Source organism: Archocentrus centrarchus, chromosome 1 (assembly GCF_007364275.1).
Source record: "Archocentrus centrarchus isolate MPI-CPG fArcCen1 chromosome 1, fArcCen1, whole genome shotgun sequence".
Taxonomy (NCBI): Eukaryota; Metazoa; Chordata; class Actinopteri; order Cichliformes; family Cichlidae; genus Archocentrus; species Archocentrus centrarchus.
Genome location: NC_044346.1, coordinates 33550993 through 33575708, shown reverse-complemented (window position 1 = coordinate 33575708; position 24716 = coordinate 33550993). Strand labels below are relative to the sequence as shown.

At 41.4% G+C, this 24716-nt stretch overlaps 1 protein-coding gene across 1 annotated transcript; it reads right to left on the bottom strand.

Moving 5' to 3' along the window:
* Window positions 1-605: 605 nt before the first annotated feature.
* Window positions 606-24702, bottom strand: LOC115785680 (protein Dok-7-like). The gene is made up of 12 exons (XM_030737475.1): window positions 24630-24702; window positions 24470-24515; window positions 23527-23615; window positions 22783-22933; window positions 20604-20804; window positions 15435-15554; window positions 11222-11332; window positions 8106-8998; window positions 2896-2944; window positions 2234-2383; window positions 1891-2076; window positions 606-971 (listed from the first exon to the last, which is right to left on the bottom strand). Exons 1-12 carry the CDS (start codon window positions 24681-24683, stop codon window positions 835-837), a joined length of 2187 nt encoding a protein of 728 aa, XP_030593335.1. The 5' UTR covers window positions 24684-24702; the 3' UTR covers window positions 606-834.
* Window positions 24703-24716: the final 14 nt, after the last annotated feature.

Here is a 24716-nt window from a genome sequence, read left to right as displayed (position 1 = left end):
GTTTACCTGTAAGGTAGATCTGTTAACTACTACACCATGGAGCCACCAAATGCTAAAAGGACTAAAATATTACCAAATTTGGTGAATCTCCCCTTGAAGGCTCTCTCCAGAATCGACACTGGTGATGAGAGCTGAGTCTTCATCTACAACCCAGAAGTTTTCACTTCCACTGTCCAGTCCCAGTGCCCAGCCCGTCAGGTTTGGTAATCAGTCATTTGTGCACTGTGTTTTTTTTATAATCTTCAATACTTTATAGATATGGCTCCCTCTGACTCTGCACATACCCCCTAAATAAAATTCAAACTTAAGGGCTGGCGCTTCGACACACTGGAGGAGATATAGCGTGCATCTCAGCAGAGTGTAAGGGGGCAAACCTGGACTTAAAATCAAAGCTGAACTAAAAGCAGTTCAGAGGTACACAAAAAGAAGATGCTGGAAGGGAGCTATACTAAATTTTAACCCGGTAAGGTATTTGTTTTGTTTTTTTTTTTAACAGGAACTCTATGATTGTACCTTGCATAAATGCCAGGTAAAAAACTATGTAACATTTCTGTAAAGGTTATCAAGAAAAATGCTTATTTAAAAACACACATAGGAGAAAATACATAGACAAGACAAAACAGAAGCTGCATAAGAAAGCTCCCAAAGCTTTACCCATAGTGGAATGGACTGTGGGAATTTTATTACACTGTCACAACTGTGGGTGTGTTTTTTAAGTACAACATAACCGGTATGATCATCCACCACATTTGAGTCTGTCAGCTTTTCCAGAGAGTTGGAGAGAATCTGCAGTCAAAACTATTCTGAAGTGTCATCCAGTTGGGCGTTCCAGAGTCAGGCTGGTGGCCCTTGCCGCCTGTTCTCCAGTTGAGTCAGTCTGTCCTCCCTGGCCTGAACATGCTCCGCCCCCACTCTCTGAGCAGTTTCCATGGCAGTGATGTCCAGGTGGGCGTACCTGATGGAGCCCTCTTCTGGATGGGAAAATGATGGTGGGGGTTTAAAAAAAAAAAAGTCTTTCTACAGTATGTCATGTCATCCTAAACCACTGCTTGGGGTGGGGTGTTTGTTTGTGTGTGCGTGTTTTAACTGGTACTTGTGAAATACACATTTAAAAAGATTCAAAAACGCGTAAAATTACTTGCAATCGAAATGCTCTCATTTTATTAGGTTTTAACTTGTGAATTGCTTTCCATCACTGTAATAAATTGCTTCATTTTCACAGTCTAAATATGTCAGATTATGCTAATTAAGTTAGGCTATACAGAAGCACCAGGAAATAAATTGGCTGTTTTCCATGAAGAAATTGTCCCTCCTCATTTGTTAAATGTATTTATCAGGCTCTTCGTAATAATGAGCTGATCCAAGAACACATTTTCATGCAATTTTCTGTTAAGCTGTCAGCTGATAGAAAGATGCTAGCAGAAAATCTCAGCCAGACCAAATGAACTTTTTTCTTGCTTTCTTTCTAGTCTGTAATAATGGTAGCAGCATCTTTCTTCTTTTTGGCTTTGAGGGTGATACATTTGTAAGCACCAGTACACAGACTGAGAGTAATAAACAAATCAACCACCCTGCCAATAACCAGCAAGTGCACAGGAAAATAGATATTTTAGCCAAATTAAACAGACTGGAGCTGTTTCATAATCCAGTTCTGCTTTCCTTAGCCCCACCTTTGCTTACTATCCTTCATGAATCTAATAATGTATACAGCATGCCACACACTATAATAGTGTCGCAGAGATATTGCATGCAAAATATGATTTGAAGCCATTCCCACAGAGGCCATATGGAGGAAAAAAAAAAAAGCAGAAGCAGGAAAGTACAAATTGAGATTTGAAACTGTTTGAGGTGCAGTGTTCTTACTGAGTCTGCAGAGCTGCGCTGTGTTACCTCTGCACGGACTGGAGACCGGAGCCGAGCTGGGTTTCTGCAGTTCCAGCTCTGTGTAGAGCAGCTCTCTAGTTTTATACAGGACAGGGCTAACAGGGATGTTGACATAATTAACACTGCTGTTTTTACGAGGCCCGCTGTCCAGGGATGCAGGCGGAGGAACCTCGTGGGAAGACTGGAACATACCTGAAGGAGAAAACCGAAAGCAGGGCAACTAAATCTGCTGTCTGCAGGTTAAAGTGTTAAAACTAATTAATTTCAGAGTCCCTAAAGTCAACAATAAAACTCTTCCACCTGAAGAACATCAGATGTGACAGTTTTGCTTTACCGCAAATTCTCTCACCACAAGCTGATGTTGGTCTGTGCACGGTCATGACAGGAGGCAGTGGAGGGGCAGACAAGAGCAGAGATGGCAACAGTTTCTTCAGACATGCCAGCTTAGAACCAATATCACGACTGTCACGGTGTTCCCCCCTCACACAGGGAGGCGGGTCTGGAAACACATTAACATTAGACTCATCGAGTAAGACCCATGATACAAGTATTCAGATCATTTACTTAAGTAATCATGTAAAACTAGTCCATTACCAGAAAGTTCTACGTTCACATTCTTTTATGTAGCCACGTTAGGTGAAGGTAATTTTAACAGCCTTTTTCTACAGTTGGGTAGTTCAATCTCAACAATGCATCATATTTTATAAACTCTCACTTTTAATGTGAAAGTAACTGAAAACTTTCCCTTTGACTAAATGTAGTGAAACAATTTCGATCTGAAATGTAGTGGAGTAGAAGCAAAAAAATATTCATCTATAGTATATTGGTAAAATTGTACATCAGTGCAGTACTTGTAATCAGGGTTTTTGTCTCGACTAAAAATGAGCCGTGGGTGGGTAGCAATGCACATAAGCACAACCGATCCACATCATAAATTAATGTTACCCATGTTCCCTTAACTGCTTCCAAAGTGCTAATAAGTCAATCACACAGTTTCATTAACAAACGCACCTCGTGTGTGTGCAGAAGGTGACAGGTCCATGAGCGGAGAGCCGTCAGTCTAAAACACAAGGGGCAAAAAAATTATTTTTAAAAATTTCACTTTATGGGCTCTTGAATTCTGTCAAAAAATTTTTTCATTTCCAGCTCAGTTTTAAATATAAACATTTAAAGCTTGATTTAATACTTAATTCAAAAAATGAAAAGTACAATGCAATTATGCTTAATAGTAGCCTTAAAGGGGCCTAGTATGCTCATTATCAGCTCCATACTTTGGTTCTTGTACTCTGCTAGAGTAGATTTCATGATCCAGAGTTCACGTATTCCTTATTTATCTCCTGCTGTCCCTTTACACATCCCCTCAGTTCATGTTCTCTGAAACAAGCTTCCCTCTTTAAGGCCACCCTTTAAGCCAACTTTTTTGCTTGGCTGGTGCTCGCAGAACAGAAGGTTTGAACAGCAGGTGGGGCTACTGTGCTCACAGCCAGAGTTGTTCACCTGAGATGTCCAAATTAAAACGCGTTATATAGTTTCTGCGAGCACTAGGGTCTGTTAGCCTGGCAATTTATTGTGGCCACACAGACATATCTGCAGTACACACAATCCAACTATGCACGCGTCTTTCAGAGAGACTACAAGCAGACTTCAGACACTGAGGCTCTCTACGTCCATGTCGGCAACCAGGTGCAACCCTGGCCTAAGGTTATCTGCTTTGGTTCATTCTGCTTTGGGATTACTTGCGCTGTCATTATTTGAAATTTTGGATATGTTTAATATGAATATCCACCATTGTAAAACTAAAAGCTGTGAAATACAAAACACACACACACACACAATATGTCCACTTTAAGCTTCCCTTTGTTTCCCAAGGGTCAGTGCAGTCAGGACAAGTTGAGAAAAATGAAGTTTGTGAACGTGTTGGAACAGCCAGGGTTTTAGAATTGATTTCTCAAAATATGGCCTGATCTTCATCCAAGTCAAAATTATAGAGGAACGCAATCTTAGTAATAATAATTATTCACAGTACAGGGTGGAAGAAGTGAACTCTTTAGCTCCACTTCAGTCATGCCCCAGGATTTCAATAAGATGAAGGTTAGCACTCTGGCTCAGCCATTTGATAGCATTTCCTCCTTACTAGTTTATTTGTGTGCTTTGGGTCATTTTCTTGTTGCATCACCTAAGCCGTCCCACGCTTCAGCTCATAAACCGCTAGTCTAACACTCTTCTGTAAAATTTCCTAACACCGCTTCCTCCATAACTGCAGTATGTCCAGGCCCTGAGGAAGCAAAGCAGCCAAAATCCATGATGCTCCCTCCACCGTGTTTCACGGCTGGGATATTTTTTTTTTCCCCTTTGGCTTTTTTTTTTTTTTTTTTGCCTTTTTCTTTCAGTTGTTTCAAATGACGTTCAGCAGTGGCTGTTCTGCAATCTTAAGTCAAACTCAAATGTTTATTTGGAAAGCACTGGTTTTGTTTATGGTGACTTTCCTTTAACACCAGCCTCTGCTTTTCTTATAGTGGACACATAAACACAGACATTAACTTGTTGTTAACCTGTTGTAGAGATTACTGCAGGTGCTCCTGAGTCCCTCAGGACTGCACATTGGTGTGGTTTTTTTGACAACCATTCCTACTGAGAATAGAAACAGTTTGTTTTACCATTTGTAGAAATTGTGTGTCTTAACTGATGAGCAGCCATGTTTTTAGAAATGCTTATGCAGCTTTTCCCATCTTTGTTCATCTATGGAAGCTGTTCTCATGGAATATTTCGGACCAGTTTTAGTTGAGAAGAGCAGACTTTGTCAGTAAGCAGATTTGTATGCCTTTACTTATGGAGGGTACCTCTACAGCCCACACTTAAAATTATCTCCTAAACTGGAAAATCTGACTTTAAGTAGCTTTTGAAGACATTATTACTGTACACCAAAATCTCATCCCAACTGAAGCTTGGTGGAGAGCCCACTATTGTTTAGTACTCTTTGGTACCTCGGGGCCTGGCATCCAACCAAACAATGAATGGTTACTAAAGAGGAAAATGTATACCTGCGAACCCAACAGAGATGCTGTGACATGTCGTAGAGAGGGCTGTTTGGGTTAGACATCCCAGAAATATTTATAAGACCGTAGAAATGGCCCAAACGATCACTGTGCAAGTCTCTGAAGAGCTTAAAAGTACAACTGTCTGAGTGTTATTAGTTTATTCGAGTTGTAATGACCAGTTTGCTTTTTGGAAAGGTCAAAACAGTTACAGCAGGATGCTTGTTTAGATAAATGAACAGAGGACCAAATGTCTGCTGTTTCCATTAACATTATTTATTATTTACAGCGTTTGTTTCCAAGAGGGTGGGTAAGATTTCTTATAATAAATCTAATTCCGTAGCATAAAATACAAACACAAAACCAATGCCTCTGTGCTAAGCATATCAGGGGGCTTTCCTCTAAAATTCTGACTTAGATGAAAATCAGATCATACACTGTAGAAAACCTTCTAATTTCAAAGGGCAAACTCTTCTTGCAACTGAAGACCTGCTTTAATCTTACGGAGGTAATTTTATGGCTCCTGCCCTGCACCAGCTAAAATGGGCAGATACAATCTTACCTGAATGTAGCTTGTGTTCCTCACTGACCGCCACTGCTCTGGTGTAATGTAGTTGTCTAAACACTGACTGCACTGGGTGGGAGACAAGAGGACTTACAGTCAAGGCTGGGTCAATTCGGGAAATTAAGGAAAACAGCAGCATTTTAAGGTACGGAGAAAAGAGATGCAGAGGAGGGGGGAGACAGCTTAGCTACAGACAGAGAGGCTTGAAAATAAGCTGATTTGGAGAAAGAATATAGAGAAAGGGAAACTGAGAGCAAGAGGTGAAGGAAAAAAAGCTACAGAGCTGAGGGGATAGATTTGACATCTTTAGAGGCAGCAGGCAGGAGACAAAAGGATGGCTGGCTCAGACATGAGAAAGCTCTGACAGCATGTCCCACTTTATCATTTACTCCTCTCCACAGCAGCTAATAACACAGCAGGCTGAAGCTTCATGGATCTCATCTGTCATACAATGTGTCTCAACAGACATGACGGTACATGTGAATTCAGTTATAGCAACCGTTACCAAACATGAAGTGTGCGGAGTTTTTGAACCGCCAACTCTTAAGGAATGAAAATAAAGAAAAATCATTTGTGTTTCACGCAGAGGGATTCTCCTCTCTAAGGATTTCAGTCAGTTTCATCACTACTTATTAACTTTCCCAGTCCCCTTTGCTCCCTCTCACTCTCTGCAGCACGCACGCTGTATAATGAACACACACACACACACACTCCTACACAACCTGTCAGAAATCACAAGACATGCTGTTTCCTCTCCTGTTCTGATGATAATTTGCCCGCTACAAGGGGGGGAAGCGGTTTTTCACAACCCATCAAAAAAATTAATTACACACAAAGTGGGAAAGCCTCATCTGATAGCGTTTGAGGTTTCAGACAAAAGTATGAAATCGAAAACAACGCCAGTTCGAGACAGGTGTGTGACAGACACCCACGCTGATTGCCGTTTTTCTATATGGGCGATTTGGTGGCTCAGCGGGTGACACCGTCAACTCACAGTGAGAAGAACCTGGCTGTGGGTCACACATACTTCTACGGGTGTTTGAATCTTCTCACCATGTTTCCTCACCCTGCGGTTTTCAGACGAAAGGCATCCAAAATCATTTGGACCCCAAAACTGCCCATATGGAAGAGACCGAGGAAGCATGCTGTGAGTGCAGAGCGGCATAACACTGCAGAAGAGAATGAACTGCTGCTGTACAGTTTAAAAAAAAATACAAAATTACATTTTAAAACAAATGAAAATAAAAAAGTTTTGTTCTTGAAGTCCTGCAGTGTATTGGTAAGAGTTATATTACTAGTAAACCTCAGTCTGAATCACAGAACAGGATATTTTATAGAGAAATTCATTCTTCCTATTTTTCTTGTTCCTCTGGCAAACTCTGTTGTTTTTGTTTCCTCCACAGTGTTTTCAGCCTCCTAATGATCCTTTAAAGCATTGACTATACTGTAAATCACAATTACAAAAACAGCCACCCGAGTGAGTCATTAGTTCCAAAGCAAGTAGCGGTCTCTATGTGAAAAGGCCAGATAATTGCTACTTAAAGTGCTGGTGCATCACTTTCAAACACTGCAGAATTATGTAATAGTGTGAAACAGGGGCCAAACAGAGGAAAGCTGCTTTAGGAAAACATCTCTGGTATCATTAATATAAAAAAAATTTTAAAAAGCACTGCAAACTTTCACCAAATTAACATTTAAGGGCAAATTTTGGTAGGCGGTGGTGCTCCATTTAAATCCAGCTTCCACTGCAGTAAATAGTGGAGTATGTAGTCCATGTAGAATATAGTCTAGGTGGATGTAAATACAATAGTTTGAGCTTTTATGTATGTCGTGAACTGCAGATGTTGCATTCGTATAGTTTTATTTGTACTTGTAATTAATGGGCATATAATAGAAGGTTATAAAATACAAAGATATGAATTATTAAGCCAGTGTTTATCAACCTTTGTGGGATGTGTTTCGAGTCCATTCCCTCCACTAAGGTGGTTGATTTGTCTGTTTGTTTGGATTGCTTTCATTTGTGGACAGATTTGATTAACTTATATACTTCTGATCATTTAAATGCATATTAATAATAATGCTTATGTACTCTACACAACTTTTTTCTCTTCTACCACTTTTTTAAAGATTACAGGTCCCCAGTTAAAGCAGACCTCTCAAAGCTTTTTGGTTTTCTTTACTCTGAGAGAGGAGCAGGAGAAAAAGACATTTGGGACTGGCTCTAGGATACAAGATCTAGCAGTGTCTCACTGAGGTACCTCAGCTCTAATAGAGATGAATATTTTTGACAACAGTTCCCAGCTTCTCAGCAACATCACTTGTTCTTGTCTCACCACCTTTCCTATTCCCATAACTTCCAAGCAACAGCTCTATGGAGAAGCACATTCTTGCCTATTAACACAGGGGAGAGTTACATAAGATCTCTTTTAATAGCATAAGAAAAAAAAACACTACAGTGGGCTTAATAAGAGCATTATAGAGATTAGTATTAGTGGGAGCAAAGTCAAGCGTAATCAGGAAGAATAATTAACTTAATGATTAGTAATTATTAGTATTTAATTTGTTTCATTTCTTTATGGAAATGCTAGAAAATTAGTGAAACAGTGTGACCCTTCCAGTACCTGCTTTTCTGCAAAAAGAAAATCTTCAGGGACCAGCAGGGGTCTAGGTGTGGACCTCCCCTCACTTTCCACAGAGGGCGCCCTCTCACTACCCCAGGAGTGTGAGCGCTGCATCATGGCCTGATGCTGAGCCTTCTGTCTTCTCTGTCCCTGACCATCACCTCCATCCCCACTGCTCCTACTGTCCTTGCCGAGCTCAGGTGGGGCTCCATGGGACAATGATTCCTTTAGGGGGTGGGCCTGGAGCAGACTCCTGGGGGTATCATACCACAGTCTAAGCAGACTTGGAATCTGGTATTCTTCACTGTGCCTACGAGATGTATGAAATGCAGATCTGGAGGCACGGGAGCAGGAAGAGGGGGTGATGCCTGCAGAACTGTGCTCTGGGATGAGCATGAGCTGAAAAGGAGAAGAAGGAGGAGTTGGGGGAGGCGCAGAAGGAGGTGAGGACAGAAAAGGAGCAGCAGCAGCAGGAAGGCTGGCTAAAGAGCCAAATTCTTCCTCTACTCCCTGGCTGGCCATGTCCAGACTCCCCATACATGAGGAATAACTCCCCGAGTAAGAAGAGTGACTGCCTGTCGCTATCCCAATTCCGCTGTCTAATGAACTCTGCCGCCCACTGTCATGAAGACCACGAGGATGGAGGTGAGCGGATGAGGGACGACTCCTGGAGCCTCCCATAACAGCAGCATAAAGCTGGTCATCTGAACTGAGCAGTGCCTTCAGCGTGGAAGAGCTTGTTGCTGTCTCATTGGAGAGGTGCAGTCTGCCTAATGGCTCCGCCCAAAATGGAAGTCTGCTTCCATAGCTTGTATCTGATTGACTGGAGGAAGAGCTGGAAATGCTGCTGTGGTCATCTCCAGCAACTGACGTACTGCAACTGTAAGTGGAGGCTGAAGAGGGAGAGAAAGTTAATAGACTGTGATAAGTGAGACACACACACACTGAAATGAATCAATCTGCAAGCACCAAACACAAAGTTAAACTGCTGATGGTGATGTTTAATCAACAATATACACTGCTCCAAAAAATTAAAGGAACACTTTTTAAATAAGAAAATAGCATCAAGTCAATTATATTGGGTTTCAAAGTCTTCTTTTCCGTGGAGGGTACTCCCCCTTGTGGGTATTGTTCATCTTATAGCCAAACATCTCAATGATCCCACGGAGGGTTCAGGTTTCCAGTTTAGCCGTGATCTCCTCTTTCAGGTCAGCTGCTCTGGCATTCAACGTACCAGTTGTTCTTGGTACCCAATCTCAGAGTGTGGGGATGATGACATCTCCCCCCCGACTTGACGTCCTGACTCCCCCTTGCTGTAGCATTTGTGTTGTCCCTCATAAATCTCTAGTTGTGATAGCAGTTGCTTCTTGCACTGAGCCACTGCTCGTTTTAATGTTTCTCTAGATCACGTGTAGTAGCATTACAACAGTTCTCTATTCTCATGTCTTGTCCACTTGTTCCAGTAGCCCACTTATCATCAGTATGTCCTGGTGCCTCAACACTTGACGTGGACCTTGTTAAGGCGGGCAACGTCCAAGCCGGTATGGCTTCAAATTATTTACCTCTCGCTCATGAGTTGCAGAGGGGGTTGTTAATCAGTTTCAGCTGCTTTGATGTTAATGAAATTAACAACAGATGCACTAGGGGGGAAACAAGGAGACAACCCCCAAAACAGGAATGGAGGCCACTGGCATTTTTCCCTCCTCATCTTTTCTTTTTTTTTCCCCCACTAGTTTTGCATTTGGCTACGGTCAGTGTCACTAGTGGTAGTATGAGGTGATACCTGGACCCTACAGAGGTTGCACAGGGAGTGAAGCTTCTCCAGGACGGCACATCAATAAGTGCCACTAACAGAAGGTTTGCTGTGTCTCCCAGCACAGTCTCAAGAGCATGGAGAAGATTCCAGAAGACATGCAGTTACTCTAACAGAGATGGGTAGTGCCTTAGAAGGTCCTTAACCCATCAGCAGGAATGGTATCTGCTCCTTTGTGCAAGGAGGAACAGGATGAGCATTTCCAGAGCCCCACAAAATGACCTCCAGCAGGCTGCTGGTGTGAATGTCTGTGACCAAACAATCAGAAACCGACTTCAGGAGGGTGGCCTGAGGGCCTGATGTCCTCTAGTGGGACCTGTGCTCACTGCCCGGCACCATGGAGCCCAACTGGTATCACCAACTGGAATTGATACTGACTGGCTCCCACACTCACCTGACCTAAATCCAATAGAACATTATGTTTCAGTCCAGCCAATGCCACCAGGTTGCACCTCTGACTAGGAGCTTAGTGAGACCCTGTCCCAGATCTGGAAGGAGACCCCTGAGGACACCATCCACCATATCAGCATGCTCCAATATTGTCAGGCATGCTTACAAGCACATGGGGGCCATACAAACTACCGAGTACCATTTTGAGTTGCTGCAGTGAAATTTCTGAAATATGGACTAACCTGCTGCATAATTTTTTCACTTTGATTTTCAGGGTGTCTTTGAATTCAAGTCTCTGTAGGATGATAATTTTCATTTCCATCAAACAATGTGGCATCCTTTTGTTCCTAACACATTACTCAGTCCATTTCAGTATCGATATCCAGCATGATTTTTTTCCCATCAAAGTGTTACTTTAATTTTTTTGAGCAGTGTATAAATTATGCCTTTAACTTGGAGTTGTACAACTCTGTGTAATCAGTTTTCAATCATCTGCTTCTTTGCTGTAGTGCAGGTCATTTACAGGTGCAGTGAAACAGCGAGGGCAGAAAGAAGAAATATTTATTGTACAAACTGTCTCTGAGCTCTGGACTCAGCAAGAATGAATCATCAGCTCTGACTACACTGAGCTTCACATTTGTGACTAATATACACACATAATTACGACAAAAAGAAAAAAAATCCCAGAATGGCAGCATGAAAATAGATGTCCACAGTAATTAAACCTCTCTGTGGACAGAAGTTCAGCACTTGAAGTGCACAAGGAGCAATGACAAGAAAGAGATGTTTTTCTAATTCATAGAAACATCTGAAGGTCCCCAGACGATGCGTTTTTATCCTTATGACACATTACACAACGAGTTATGTGTTGGTTGCAAGAGTAAGCTGAGGTGAAGTTTATAAAATAATGTACCTGTGCTGCTCGCTAAACTGCACTGAGACAGCATGCTCAGTCTTTTCTCCAGCACTGATGCCTCAAGGTTGATTCGTTCCTCTGCTGAAGCTGGGTCAGCACTGGGATCTGCTGTGGGTACAAACAGCGTATATGCACAAACACAAACATTACAATAGTATATTGTAAGAGTCTTAAAATCTTTCCAACCTATTGTTATTCTAACACACTACAGTACCATTATCCATTAATATATACAATTTTTTTTTATATACACAAAACAGCTAACATGTATTCTATCCATCTTTTTCTGCTTATCAAATTCAGGCGGGTGCTGGAATCAATCTCAGCTGTCATAGGGCAACAGCTCTACCATCTGTAGACCTAAATCGGGTAAGTAGTGTCTGGTTCAGCCCAACATAAAGTGCGCTGCAGTAGTCTAAATAAAAGCATGCATTAATATCTCAAAGTAATGCTGAGAAAGAAATGGCTTTGCCTTGCCCAGTTGTCTTAATTGATAAAAGCTTAATTTGACTACAGATTTAATCTGTGCATCAAGTTTAAGATCACTGTCCAATTTTACAGCCACGTTTGTTTCTGTCTGTGTCGGATGTTGACTCAAAGAACCCAGATCAGCATTAATTTTGGAGGCACCACGAGGCCCAAACAATATGACCTCAGTCTTTTTATCATTCAAGTGTAAAATGTTTGTGGACAGCCATGCCTTGATCTCTCCAATGCACTGTAGGTGTTGGTTTGCAGAATATGCATTTTCCTGCTTCAGTGGCACATAAATTTGACAATCATCGGCATAAAAGTGGAATGCAAATGTCATGTCTTCTAAGAATTGTTCCAATTGGAAGTAGGTACAGGAAGAAGAGAAGAGGGCCAAGTATAGAGCCTTGAGGCACTCTACATTTAAGGGGCACTACACAAGATTCAACAGCTCCAACACAGACACAAAAACTTCTCTCTGACAAGTAGGATCGGAACCAATCTAACACAACACCCTTTAAAAAGACACGGTGGAATGGGGTAGTGTAGAGACCCAGCAGATTTCATATGATTGATGATATCTCTCAAAGACAGCAAAATGATGAGTTCAAACTGTAAAAAATCAAAACTAAAATTTAAAGACATCTGATGTATTTATCAGAGCGCTCTTTAAAATGTGTGTGTGTGTGTGTGTGTGTGTGTGTGTGTGTGTGTGTGTGTGTGTGTGTGTGTGTGTGTGTGTGTGTGTGTGTTTTTCTCTAACTGCTACAACAACTTGTAAATTTACCATCTCCCAGGGGACGTTATCGGCACCTTGTCTATCTGTTGGAACACTAATTTTGTGTAAAACCTTGCTAATTACATGCCTAATTTCTGCTATATATTATATTTATACACACACACACACACACAGTAGAGGCGAGTGAGTGTTAGTGCATGTGTGCCAGTGTGCACACATTGCAGTGGGTCAGTGGGTGCTTGTATAGGTGTCAACAACCTAACACCTGGAACTCTGCCCCCTGGACTCCAGCAGCTAATGCTAATATGTAGATGCCAAGTTTCTTCACTACACTATGTGAGGTGTCAACTAACATTTGCTAACATAGCTAGTGGACTAATTATAGCCAGTTCTCAGCACTGAATGTCGTGGGGTTACAGTGGGCCCCCCGAGCACACTGACGCAGGCTGCTCTAGGTTCATGCTAGAAAAAAGTTACAGGGAACTTTCATTTATTTTCAACCTGGAATCCATTTTGCCCTGTTTCTTTCCATCAAACTGATTCACCCAGACATTCACCACATAGACATTTACACAAATCAAAGGTGTTTGGTCTTGATTTGGTCTTGATTTGTTTAATCTAGTCCCAGTTATGCAATGAATGTGGTCTTAAAGTGCAGAATGTTCAGCATTTAGCTGAATTTCCAAGGTGGTGTCATTGTCCAAAAGTGTTTAAACTTACCTAAACACTGTATTTAAACATATACTCTGGAGTTAATGAACACTGGTAATGCTACAGAGCAATGTTTTACTCGCTGGATCCCCTGTTTTGTTTGTTTGTTTGTTTTAGCCATGCGTACAAGAACATCTTTTATTCCTGGCTATGATTTCACATGATTCAGCTGATCTCCAGAGGCAACACACCAAAAATGTACCAACAAAGTGCAGGGAAGACAAACGCCATAACTTTAAAATGCTTTATGAGGAAAAGCATAGATTCGGTACATTTTCAAGACACGAAGGTTAATGTAAATCTGTCCCAGTCAGACAGAGAAGTCCTCGCCGTTAAAGACGACCAAGTGATGAGGACTGATTTTTGCCCTCAGTAGTATAAAACTTCAGTACAGAGCTGTACTTACTGACAAGTGAGATTTAAATAATTCTTCAGAGACTTCCTAATCTGTATGATGGATGACTCGATGGAAAAAATGGGTCCAGGGCCAAAAAGACAGATACAAATTTAGGTTTGAATGCAGAACAAGTGCAATAAAACACTAGTCACAGCTAATGTGCAGTGCTATGTTAATGTTCCTATCGCTACAAGCTGTAAAAATGATGTTGATGCTCTAGCGATGTTTATATAAACTTCATACCAATAAATTCCCACTGAACTGAACTTATGTGACTGAATGGAATGGAAAAGTAAAGGTCTCCTTTGACAGTTCAATAATAAAACATTCAAGCTTAATAAAACTGCCTCCCTCTTTAATTTGAACACAGACTGCGAGACATATATTCTGCATGTGAGATGCTTGGTACTGTATGTGTTCTATACAACCTTTCTCTTTCCAACTCCCTATACTGCTCATGAAGCAAATTCCTGCGGAATTAGCAAATATGTTACAATAGCACACAAGTCACACACAAAGGCACCACTTTCTTAATCTACAGTATGACCCTTGGGGCATAAAGCATGTGGTATTTCTGATAGTATGGCGCCAGACACAAATGCTAAACATGTGCACTAAACAGGCAGTAAACCCTGTTAATGGAAGTCACAAAGTCACATACCAAAGGGTCTGAATAAGTTCAGAAGAATGGCTCTCTTTCCCAAAAGGTGTCATTATATCCTGAGTTAAATTAAACTTCTGCATTCATGGCATATACAGCTAGCTTCATAATTTGTTGGACAGTGGCAATTTTTGCACTTTTGCCTCTGTACACCATCACAGTGGATTTTAAATCAAACAATCAATATGTGATTGAAGTGCAGACTTTCTGCTTTAATTCAAAGGCTCTTACAAAGATTTAGCATTAACTGTTCAGGAATTACCTCCACTTTTGCAGACAGTCCCTCATTTTCAGAGGCTTACAATTAAATGTTAGCCAAATGCTGTTTCCCCTTCTTCAAGACGTGCTGCCAGATCTTTACTGCAGCCACCTTCAGGTGCTGCTTGTTTGTGGGTCTCTCTGCATTCTGTATTTAATAACTGAAAAAATCCTCTGATGGGTTGAGATCAGGTGATTGATGTGACCATTGAAGAATATCCCATTTCTTTGCCTTTAGGAAACTCTTGGGTTGCTTTTGCAGAATGCTTTGGATCATTATCCATTTGCACTGTGAAGCATGGTACAATCAGTTTTGCAGCATTTGGCTGATAAAAAAAAAGACTAATTCTTAAACAGTTACTGCAAATTTTTGTTGTCAAACAAAAGGCAAGGAGGTGTAGAGAGGCAAAACTACAAAACTCGACTCTTTGTCCAACAAATGATGGATCTAACTGTACTTGCTCCAGCTAACAACCTCTTTAAGAGCTGAAAAATGAAGACATTGATGGAGTGCCAAAAGTTGCAGGTCCTAAAATGTCAACTGGAAGCCAGCTAAGAGTCAATCCCCAAAACCCATAAAGTAAAATGACCAACTTTAGAGCAGGAACATTTGCAGTCTGTTACAAAAACAGTTTTGGACTCAGGAATCTGTCTGTATGATGCATCTTGCAATCCAAACTGGCTAGCACTGGTTGAGTTCTATCCACTCCACCCTCCCATCCAAATATGGTCTCTTCTGGCTTCGAAGAACCAAGATAGCGACTTCCACAATGTTCAACTTAATGCTTCAAGAGGTGTCCACACTTTTACTTACATTCTATAACTTGCACACATTTTTCTACACATATTTTTGGCAATTTTCAACTGATTCTGTTTGCACTTGGTGTGTGTGTGTGTGTGTGTGTGTGTGTGTGTGTGTGTGTGTGTGTGTGTGTGTGTGTGTGTGTGTGTGTGTGTGTGTGTGTGTGTTTACCTGGCAGGTTAGGCCGCAGGCCGTGTGGGGCCCTGGTGGGGTTGATGCCCCTGACAATGCAGTCAAATAGGAAACTGATCTGCTCTCCTTCTGAACAGGACAGGAAGAAAACACCAGCCCCTGGATGATGGAAGGAGAGAGAGAGAGTATGTATATGATGGATAAAACTGGAAAAACTGCATTATGCTTGAAATAGTACCTTAAAAAGCAGTATAATAAACAGTATAACAGACAACTGCAATTTGCTGTAGTAAACTGTTGAAATAGTGAGTGAAAGAAATTTTTAAGCAAGGCCAAATAATATTCACTGTGGTTCAGAAGCCTGTTGTAAAGGCAAGGCTGCTCTTTAAGAGAGAGAGAAAAAAAAAAGCTTTCTAAAGGTTACATAAAATGTCTATCAATTGAAACTCCCACTCTCCTATCAAGCCCACACAGAGGTGGATGTCGGTGAAAACACAAACAAGCAAAAAAATAAATAAATAAAAAATCATGAAACATCAAAAACCTCACACTGCACAGATTCTCCTTACTCAGGATTCTGGTGTGATAATATCAGTCAGTCTTAAATAATGCCACTCTGTCTTCTTCTGTCATATTTTCAATAAGCCCATTTTTTTTAAAGAAGTAATTTTCTATTTATACAATAATTTGACATAAAAACCCAAACATCATTAAAAAATATTTTGCCTATTAAACGCTCTTTTAATAAATAAGCAACAGAGCGCTGTTACAATATGCTTTCAGAGCACCATGTGGCTCTTCAAGCTGAATAATTGAACAGAGTTTCTCATTTAAATCACCACTGAACATTAAATGTAATGGAAATGCATTAGCTGAGTTATGTGCTGTGTTTTTCTTGAGTCAGTGAAACAGCTTGATAGCAACACACTAGCTCAGTCAGTTTCCTACCAACAAAGAACAATGATTGTTGTGGTTTTCTCTGTATTATTGGAGGGTCTTTACCTTACAATATAAAGAGCCTTGAGGCAACTGTTGAATTGAACTGAAAAAGAAACTGGTTTTATTAGCTTAATATATGTAATGTTGCAGTGGTGCTTTACACTGAAAACAAGTAGTGCCAGGCACAACAAACCCCGCCCCCGGCAGATGTTTGTCTGTATCACAAACGTGTCAAACACTGAATCACCAAGACCACATATAGGTCCTAGTGTCCGTGCCCAAAGTTCTTCTTTGATCTTTACCTTGAGGTCAAGGTTGCTGAGATTCGAACTCGTCTGAGATTTTTTTACTAGATGCATCTTCGATGTGAATTTGAACGTCCTAAGTGACATTGTTCTTGAGTTATCTCGCTCACAGGATTTTCAGAAAACTCGACCTTTGACCTTTACCTTGAGGTCCAGGTCTCCGAGATACTAACTCGTCCAAACTTTTTAGTATATGCATCTGTGGTGTCAATTTGAATGTCCTCAACAACCTCACATCATTCTCAAGTTATCACATTCACAAGATTTTCAGAAAAACTTAAATTCTAACCTTGACCCAATTATGGCAGAAATTTAATCAAGTGATCTAGGGGGTCACTGGCCATCTTTCATGCAAATTTGGTATGAATCAGTCTGGTAGTTTTGCTGTAATATTGTTAAAAAGAGACTGATCTGCAGACAGTGTTTTTCACCCATTGGATGTTAGATCAGCGGGTGTCTATGGGTGTTTATGCCTATGGCTTTGACTGCTTCACTGCAAGAGCATTAATCACTTCTAATGACAGGTGGAGAGAGCAAGAGGCACTTTAACCTCTGTGGATCACTTGACGCTTTGATATCACTCGACAAGAGAGTTGCTAAAGTTAGATTTACCTTCAAAATGCCCTTTGATCTAGATAATAGGGAATCTGAATAAACTAAAGGATGACGTTGGGGAAAAGGTGTACAATGTACAACACAAAAGAAAAATGCTTTAACACGTGCTTTAACATACTACAAGAGGTGGCGAGTGTGCTAATACCCGCCGAGAGGCACCGAAAGATTGCTGACATAGCATGTCAGCTTAAAACTGCTTTTATCTGGATCACAAGGCTTGATGGCCATCCAAACTCTGCAGAGAGTCATTTGCGTGTCTGCACGTGTACACTAAAGACGTGTGTGTGGAGAAGTGTGTGAGTTTCGGTGTTACCGGGTCGACGTGAACACGCGCACTCCTGATAAGCCAGAAAATATCTGTCCAGCTAAGATGCAGGCTCAGCTCCAAACATCATCGGTTACAGAACACAGTGGCCTCATTATCACATCTAATAGAAGCTGGGGTTCTCATATACACTGCTACAGAATGTGTGTGTGTGACTCTACAACCAAACGCACACATCCAACAGGCAACTATGAAAACCTAAGTTCAAGTGATTACAGATTACTTTGCTGAGCAAGACTGCCTGCTATCCCAAAGGACCAGCTGGTTGGTTGGCTATCAGTGTGTGTGTGTGTGTGTGTGAGTGTGTGTATGCCCATGACAGTAAAAAGGCTTGTCATAGCACTACGGTGCAAGGCTTCAACTCTGAAGCCAAAAATCATCCAAGGTGTAGCTTATTTTGAAAAGGCAGATGTAGCAGAAAGTAGTGCAGTATTTGACCACAGCGGGACTCGTTCTTCTGGCTCACTGTAGCAAAAAAAGGCCACAGAGCTTTTAGTCTCAATTAGTATAATTATTCCAGGCCATTTGCATATCTTTGCACTGATGATGGTATAATAATCTACTTTTTGAAATTTAGAAAGAGGACCACACAGGATTAGTGATCTGTGAAGCAGCGCTGTCATTTCTCCAATGATGAATAGGGATCACAAGATTGCCCGTGATTAAAAGCGGAGTGATAAACAGTATAATTTCCTCTGCTAACTGAACAGACTTAATGCGACTGTTCGCTCGAGCAGAACTAAACACGTTCATTTTTCATTACGGGTCCTCCTCAAATAGACAGCGTTAAAGGAGTCGCACATGTTCCAATACAATTGCAGCAAAAAATATAAGTAGCCTAATATACTGGATACATCCCAGTACCACAGACATTATAACAGTGATACATCCCACTTAAAGAACCCTGAATATATTTATGACCATTCCCCAACAGCAAAGATTTCAGCTGACCAGCTCCTGCCCCCAAAAGAGCCAAAAGGCCAAATCAGGCTAGCCTCAATGTTGCGCGCGCGCGCACACACACACACACGCACACACACACACACACAGAGTAAAGATTCACAACAGTTTCTCATAATGGTCCATCCAGCCATTCATCCATCCTCTTCTGCTTATCCCTTTTTCTGCAGGGTGGTGGGTACGCCCCAGTCAAGAGGGCAGCAGCATGTTGCAGACACAAAGAGAAACAACCATTCACGCCCACGGCCAGTTTAGAATTACCAGTGAACCTAACAAGCATGGTATGGACTGTGTAGCACCCGGAGAGAACTCACGCAGACACGAGGAGAACATGCAAACTCCACACAGAAAAGCTGGATTCAAACACAGGACCTTCTTGCTGTGAGGCAACAGGTACTAACCGCTGTACCGCTCTGCCACCACAGACATTAAAGTGTAGCAGCGTGTTTAGAAAACATCTTCAAAATAACTGCCTGAATAATGCCCTGGAGGTATTACCAAGATGGTTAATAAATGGCAAGACTTACTTTTAAATGTAATACTTTCTCTATTAAGTATATTTTTGCTATTTTGTGAACTCCTGTTCTGTGACTTCCAGTTTCATGAGAGAAAACTTCAGTTTTCATTACGCTCTCCAAAGCTCTGGTAAGGCATGTGCTAGGATTTTAGGGTTATGTATGAACTGCTGAAAGCCTGCGCTCCACAAAAATACTGCTTAATGTGGACGTGTCACATGTACTCGCCAACTGCAAATAAACATGAAAATGTAAACTAACACTCTGTTTTACCTTGCACTCACGCAAAGGAATGTCACTTGCTCACTTGACTTTCACATCTTTCTGCTTCTGCCAGACTATGCCAAGAGAGCCTCTTCTTACTGCCCCCCCGTGTCTGCTGGGTAATATGCAGATGAGATGAAGGGGAAGATTATGATTGGACATGTAGCCACCAGGCACCTTGTGACTGGCTGAGTGTCCACTACATGGGCAAGACTGGTATTTATAGATGTTGCTCATCAGAACACTGAAACTAGACCTCATGGTTATTCTTGTTCGCACACACACACACACACACACACACACACACACACACACACACACACACACACACACTCAAAAACACAGACAATTGCAAACTGGCACACAGAGATCTACAAAATGAAGGGAAAAATAGATATCTGAGTGACAACACAACAGCTTCTGTCCCTACAATGAAAACTTTAAACAGGTTAATCACCTTTATTCTCCTGCATGTATCTGTCTCCCCTCTAACTCTCACACACACACATGCCACCCAAAAACATAAAGCTGCCTGTCATTCTTTGCATGCATGCCCACATGAACTGAACAGTCAGAGGATATCTAAACCCTGGCAACAACGCAAACACACACATACATGCAATTATTTGGTGGGCCGGTGTGCAGCGTGGAGGGTTCGTACACAGAAAGTGGATACAGTTACTCTATAAACACCTACAATAAATCACGTTTTTGTAATGATGTGTTAGTGTGACAGCTTAACCTGTGAGCACTGAAGCAAACATTGAAAAAGGACATATTAACCGAAGTAAATGCCTTTTAAAAGTGGAACTGCTGCAGTGATTTGTATGTTTGTGGACCAAATAATTAACTAAAGAACAGTTGGTTAGATTTTAAAGTTTAACCTCAAACATCTATTTTCTGTTTTGTCCTTCAACCTGCAATTTCCACTTCAGTTAGTGAGTTGCTGCCTTTCCCTGAATATACTAGGGTAGTCTCAGGAGGACAAACACAACCAGTGATTAAACAGATACAGTGTTCTCATTCAACCTCACAACTTTCATGACTTTAACTGTTTCCTCAACTACAACTTTCCAGTTTCAGCTAATACGTCGAGGGTTAGGGTTAGGTTAAGCCTAACCCTGAAGTTCTGTAATCTCTGATCTTACATAAAAAATAATAACATCAAAGGAGGCGATGCAGAAAACACTGCGAGTGACAATTTTTCATTTTGTAATGTCAGAGTGTTTCATTTCTGGCAGCAGTGCTAAATAAATAAAAGCTTCTCAGTCCACCAGATACTTACAGTAGCCACAGCGAGTCCCCCCCTCGAACACAAAGCCATTTGGCACGGCACCGTAGCGACGTAACGCTGACAACTTCCAGTGGCCAATAACAACTGGAGGGAGGCCTCTGGTGAGGACCAGCAGGTTGTTGCACAGGTGGAGGGACGCGGGGCCGCTTTCCAGTTTGGTGCCTGGTTCGACATTGACACTAAACCTGTGGACTGATAGGGAGACAGAGACGTGTAAAAAGAGTGAGCAGTGTTTCATCCCCATGAAATCATAATAGCTTCAAATCACCCAGGCTACACACAGCTGAAGTGTCATTGATCAATCACGTAACAAATGAAGTGGAGCATAAAAACACGCACGTGCATAAACACATATGCGCCACGTAACTGATGACTGTGGCAGTAATGATTGAGCAGTTTTTTAAGCTTGGCAGGCTGCAATTTGTTATTGCCCAGTTTGTGCAGATGGCCCCAATGCAGTGCCAAGTACTGTCTCTCCCTCTCAAAGCCATGTACTGCACAGTGCCACATACAGAGTATAAGCATTGCACTGAAAGAGCCAAATAAATGATAGGAGTTATCCTTCACAAAGTAGGTGACTAAGCACAAAATAAATCATCTAAAAATCTATAAAAACACTTTCATAAAAACAGGCACAGTAAAGACATAATAGATCAAGCTCACTTTGTCGCCCTGACTGAAGGGCTCCACCTGAGGCTCCATGCAGACTGCTTTGAGTAGTGATAAATACTCCAATAATGAAATGATGTGAAACGAAAGGGAGCTTTAAAGGTAAAAAATACTGTAGGCTTTGGCAGCAATGTAAAGTAGATGCAGATTAAACTGAGGTGAGAGTTTCTAGAAAAGTGCTCAGTGTTGTGGTGTGACCCAAAAATCTGTTTATTATTATTAGCAGCCTGTAGATTTCATTTTAATACTCAAACAGGCACAAAATATAAATAAATAAATCACATTTACTGTTATTAAGCTAGAAGACATTCTTTGACATCATGACCCAAAAGATCCATAAAGAAACCAGCCATTTGTAGATTTCAACGGTAGATAAAATTGTGTGACTTCCACACGGCGGTCGGGGATCAGAATACTTGTGGATAATATCATTAAGGAACAAGATGGAGTCTTATAAATATCCTGCAAGTGATATTTTCAGAGAAGGAGGGAGAATAACGTGTTCAGAGAAATGTTTAGAAACATAAGCAGTGACAGGAGCAGCTGTGCCGCTCAGATTGTGGCTGTTGAAAAATTAGACTAGAGTTATTTCAATATGTTATTAATATTCATGGTGGTAAGAAAATTTCTTAAAAAGATGAGTTAAAGAGGAAAAATTGGACAAGAGCAAAATGTTTCTACATGGGACCGTTTAGGTCAGCTACTAAGTTATAATTAAGAGTTTTAAATAATAGATGAAATTCTTGTGTTTAAGGCTGTACCAGCTGTTTCACTGGGTAGGTTGTCCTCCAGAATTCACCCAAAAAAGGTCTTGCACAAACCTTTGCAGTATCCTGCAGGTACTGCTCCTAACTCTAAAAAATGGAGCATCAACAAAAAAAAAAAACACTACAACCACCTTCAGTTTTAAGGTTTCCACATAATCGTACATCCATTCTCTTCCCCTTATCCTGTTCAGGGTCACAGAACAGGATAACCCCAGCAACTGCATGTTCACCACTATGCTGCCCATTTTAGATTAACTGATGATTCTAAATTGTTCGTAGGTGTGAATGTGACAGAGGTGAGCTGTCCAGGGTGTACCCTACCTCTCACCCTATAACAGCTGGGACAGGCCCCTCCCCTTTACACACAGAGGACCGTGTTCAGGGTTTGCTGTTTGTGGTAAATATTTATAAAAGGAGAATTTGAACGGTGAATAATAATGAGTCAATTAAGTCTGCAGAATCTGCTGAAATTTCTACCCTCCACAATCAGCATTTCTCTGTGATTGACCACAACCCCAGCATACCATTCACAGCTGTTGTAAATGAATTTCATCAGGACGATGGGAATCAAAAGGGAGCTCTTGGTAAGGTCAGCAGAGGTCAAGGAAAATGCTCTTATGAGCAGTGATGAGACAATAACTACTAAAGCTACTATTTCCATTTGTGCATTCATCCCTCACATCTTTGAGCAACTACTTACAGAACGTTACATCCACACAAGGCCAAACACTGACCTTCTCCCAAGCTGTAGCGGATGCGGGCATCCCAGGCCAGCAGGGTGTCCCGGCTGTTGAACCCAAGGACCAGCATGCGTGCCAAGCAAAGGATGGAGAGGGTGTAGGACACGCCATCATATCCGAGCCCTGGCTCCAAGCCACAGATCCCCTGAAGCAGCAAAGTAAATCAGACGTAGATTTTATTGTTTATTTACTCCTTACTACAGTGGAAATAGAACAAATGTCATGTACACTTTTCCAGGTACTTGGTGACATGACACCAAAGCACAAAAAGATCTCAACTATCAAAGAGATCTCTGTTCAGAGAAAGCAGGTCTTGCTTATGTTACAAGAGACTGTGTAACCCTCTGGTTCATTTGGTGTCACTTCACTGAGATGAGCTCACATTGTTTCTACGAAAGATGCCGGCGACGTGCACTTTGAAGTTATTTTTATTTTTTAGATGGAGGATTAGAGGATAATCAGTGTGAGCCATCCCTGTTGGGTATTTTCAGCAAGCGTTCCTATTCATCTTTGATTCCCTTTTGACTATTTGAGAAGCTTACTCCAAAACCTGTTACTCTTATCTATCCATGTGGCATTTACGTTATAGGACACATAGACAGACGGCAGTCTCCTAAAAGCTGTAGCTTAAAAAAAGCCTATTTATGTGAAGCACAACTAATACAGAGCTGCTACCAGTACAGAGCACCTGCACTCGAGATCAGAAACAGGTAGCCTTTGTTCTGCTGCTTAACTTACCTCCAGTGTTACATTGAGCCTCTCCTTGTGGCCGCTGCCCTTCTCCTTCCCTTTCTTCTTCTCCTTATATACCAGCAAGGACAGACAGTCTGAAGCACACACGGAGAAAAACATTACAGAGTGACAGTCAAAAGTAAATTCTGTGTTTAATAGCAGAATAATACAAGCCTCGCTTATTGTAATCCCTGCTGCATGCCTGCTGTCTACTTTGGTACAGCTGTCATAACAAACCCTGAAACAATGAACTGATCCACTAACACAGCTTCTAATGAAAGTGAGCCACAAGCTCACACACACACATTCACACTTGCAGGGGACAGAGGAGAGTTGTCCATTATTCTTGCCATTTTTTTCCAGTGACACAGCAGCAGCGCTCTGGGCCATATGTTTATATGTTCTTGTATGCTCAGAGGCTCCATGTCTGCCTCTACAGCATCTCAAATTAATATGTTGACATTTCAAGACATGCGCCCCCACCCGCCAAACTACAGAGGAGTCAAGGCAGCGTCACAGTTCATGAGTTTGACTGGGAGGTTTTCAAATTATTAACCCTAATTCCAACTGGCACTAAAAAGCCCTCCCTCCAATATCCAGACTTGATTTTTATGGGAGCGGTATGACTCGTCTCTTCTCTGCATCATTTCAAACTGATTCTTGACAGTTACAATAAATAAATTCCCTCGATCAATTTAGCTGATGTATTGCGCAATATCTGCACGTGTTTACGCAGATACGTTGCGTTATGCGCTCTGTGGCGCGCAGCCAAGAGACCAATTGACAAGTTATTAGTTTAACTGGAGAAAATTCGAAGAGATTAGTGCAGGGTTACACGGATGACACCCGATCTTAATGTCACTGTGAAAATGTGCAAATCTGGGTGAGAATAATAAGAAGTGAACGTAAAAAAAATAAAAAAAGAAAAAAGAAAAGATTTGACACGAACCTGCAACGGGAGAGGGCTTCCGAAGAACGACCCAGCGAGTCTTCCACTGTGAAGAAGTTTGTAAAGAAATAATAAATCATAAAATATGTTCCTGTAGTTGGCCTAGAAGCGTGGAAGCAAATTTAAAGCGAAAAATGAGAAGTAAATGTGTGGAATTAACCTTTTTTCCATCTCTAAACTTCACTTGTCCCTCCGCGACAACTGTATCCGTCATCTTCTGTCATGGTTTCGAGCAGCTGTGTGTGTG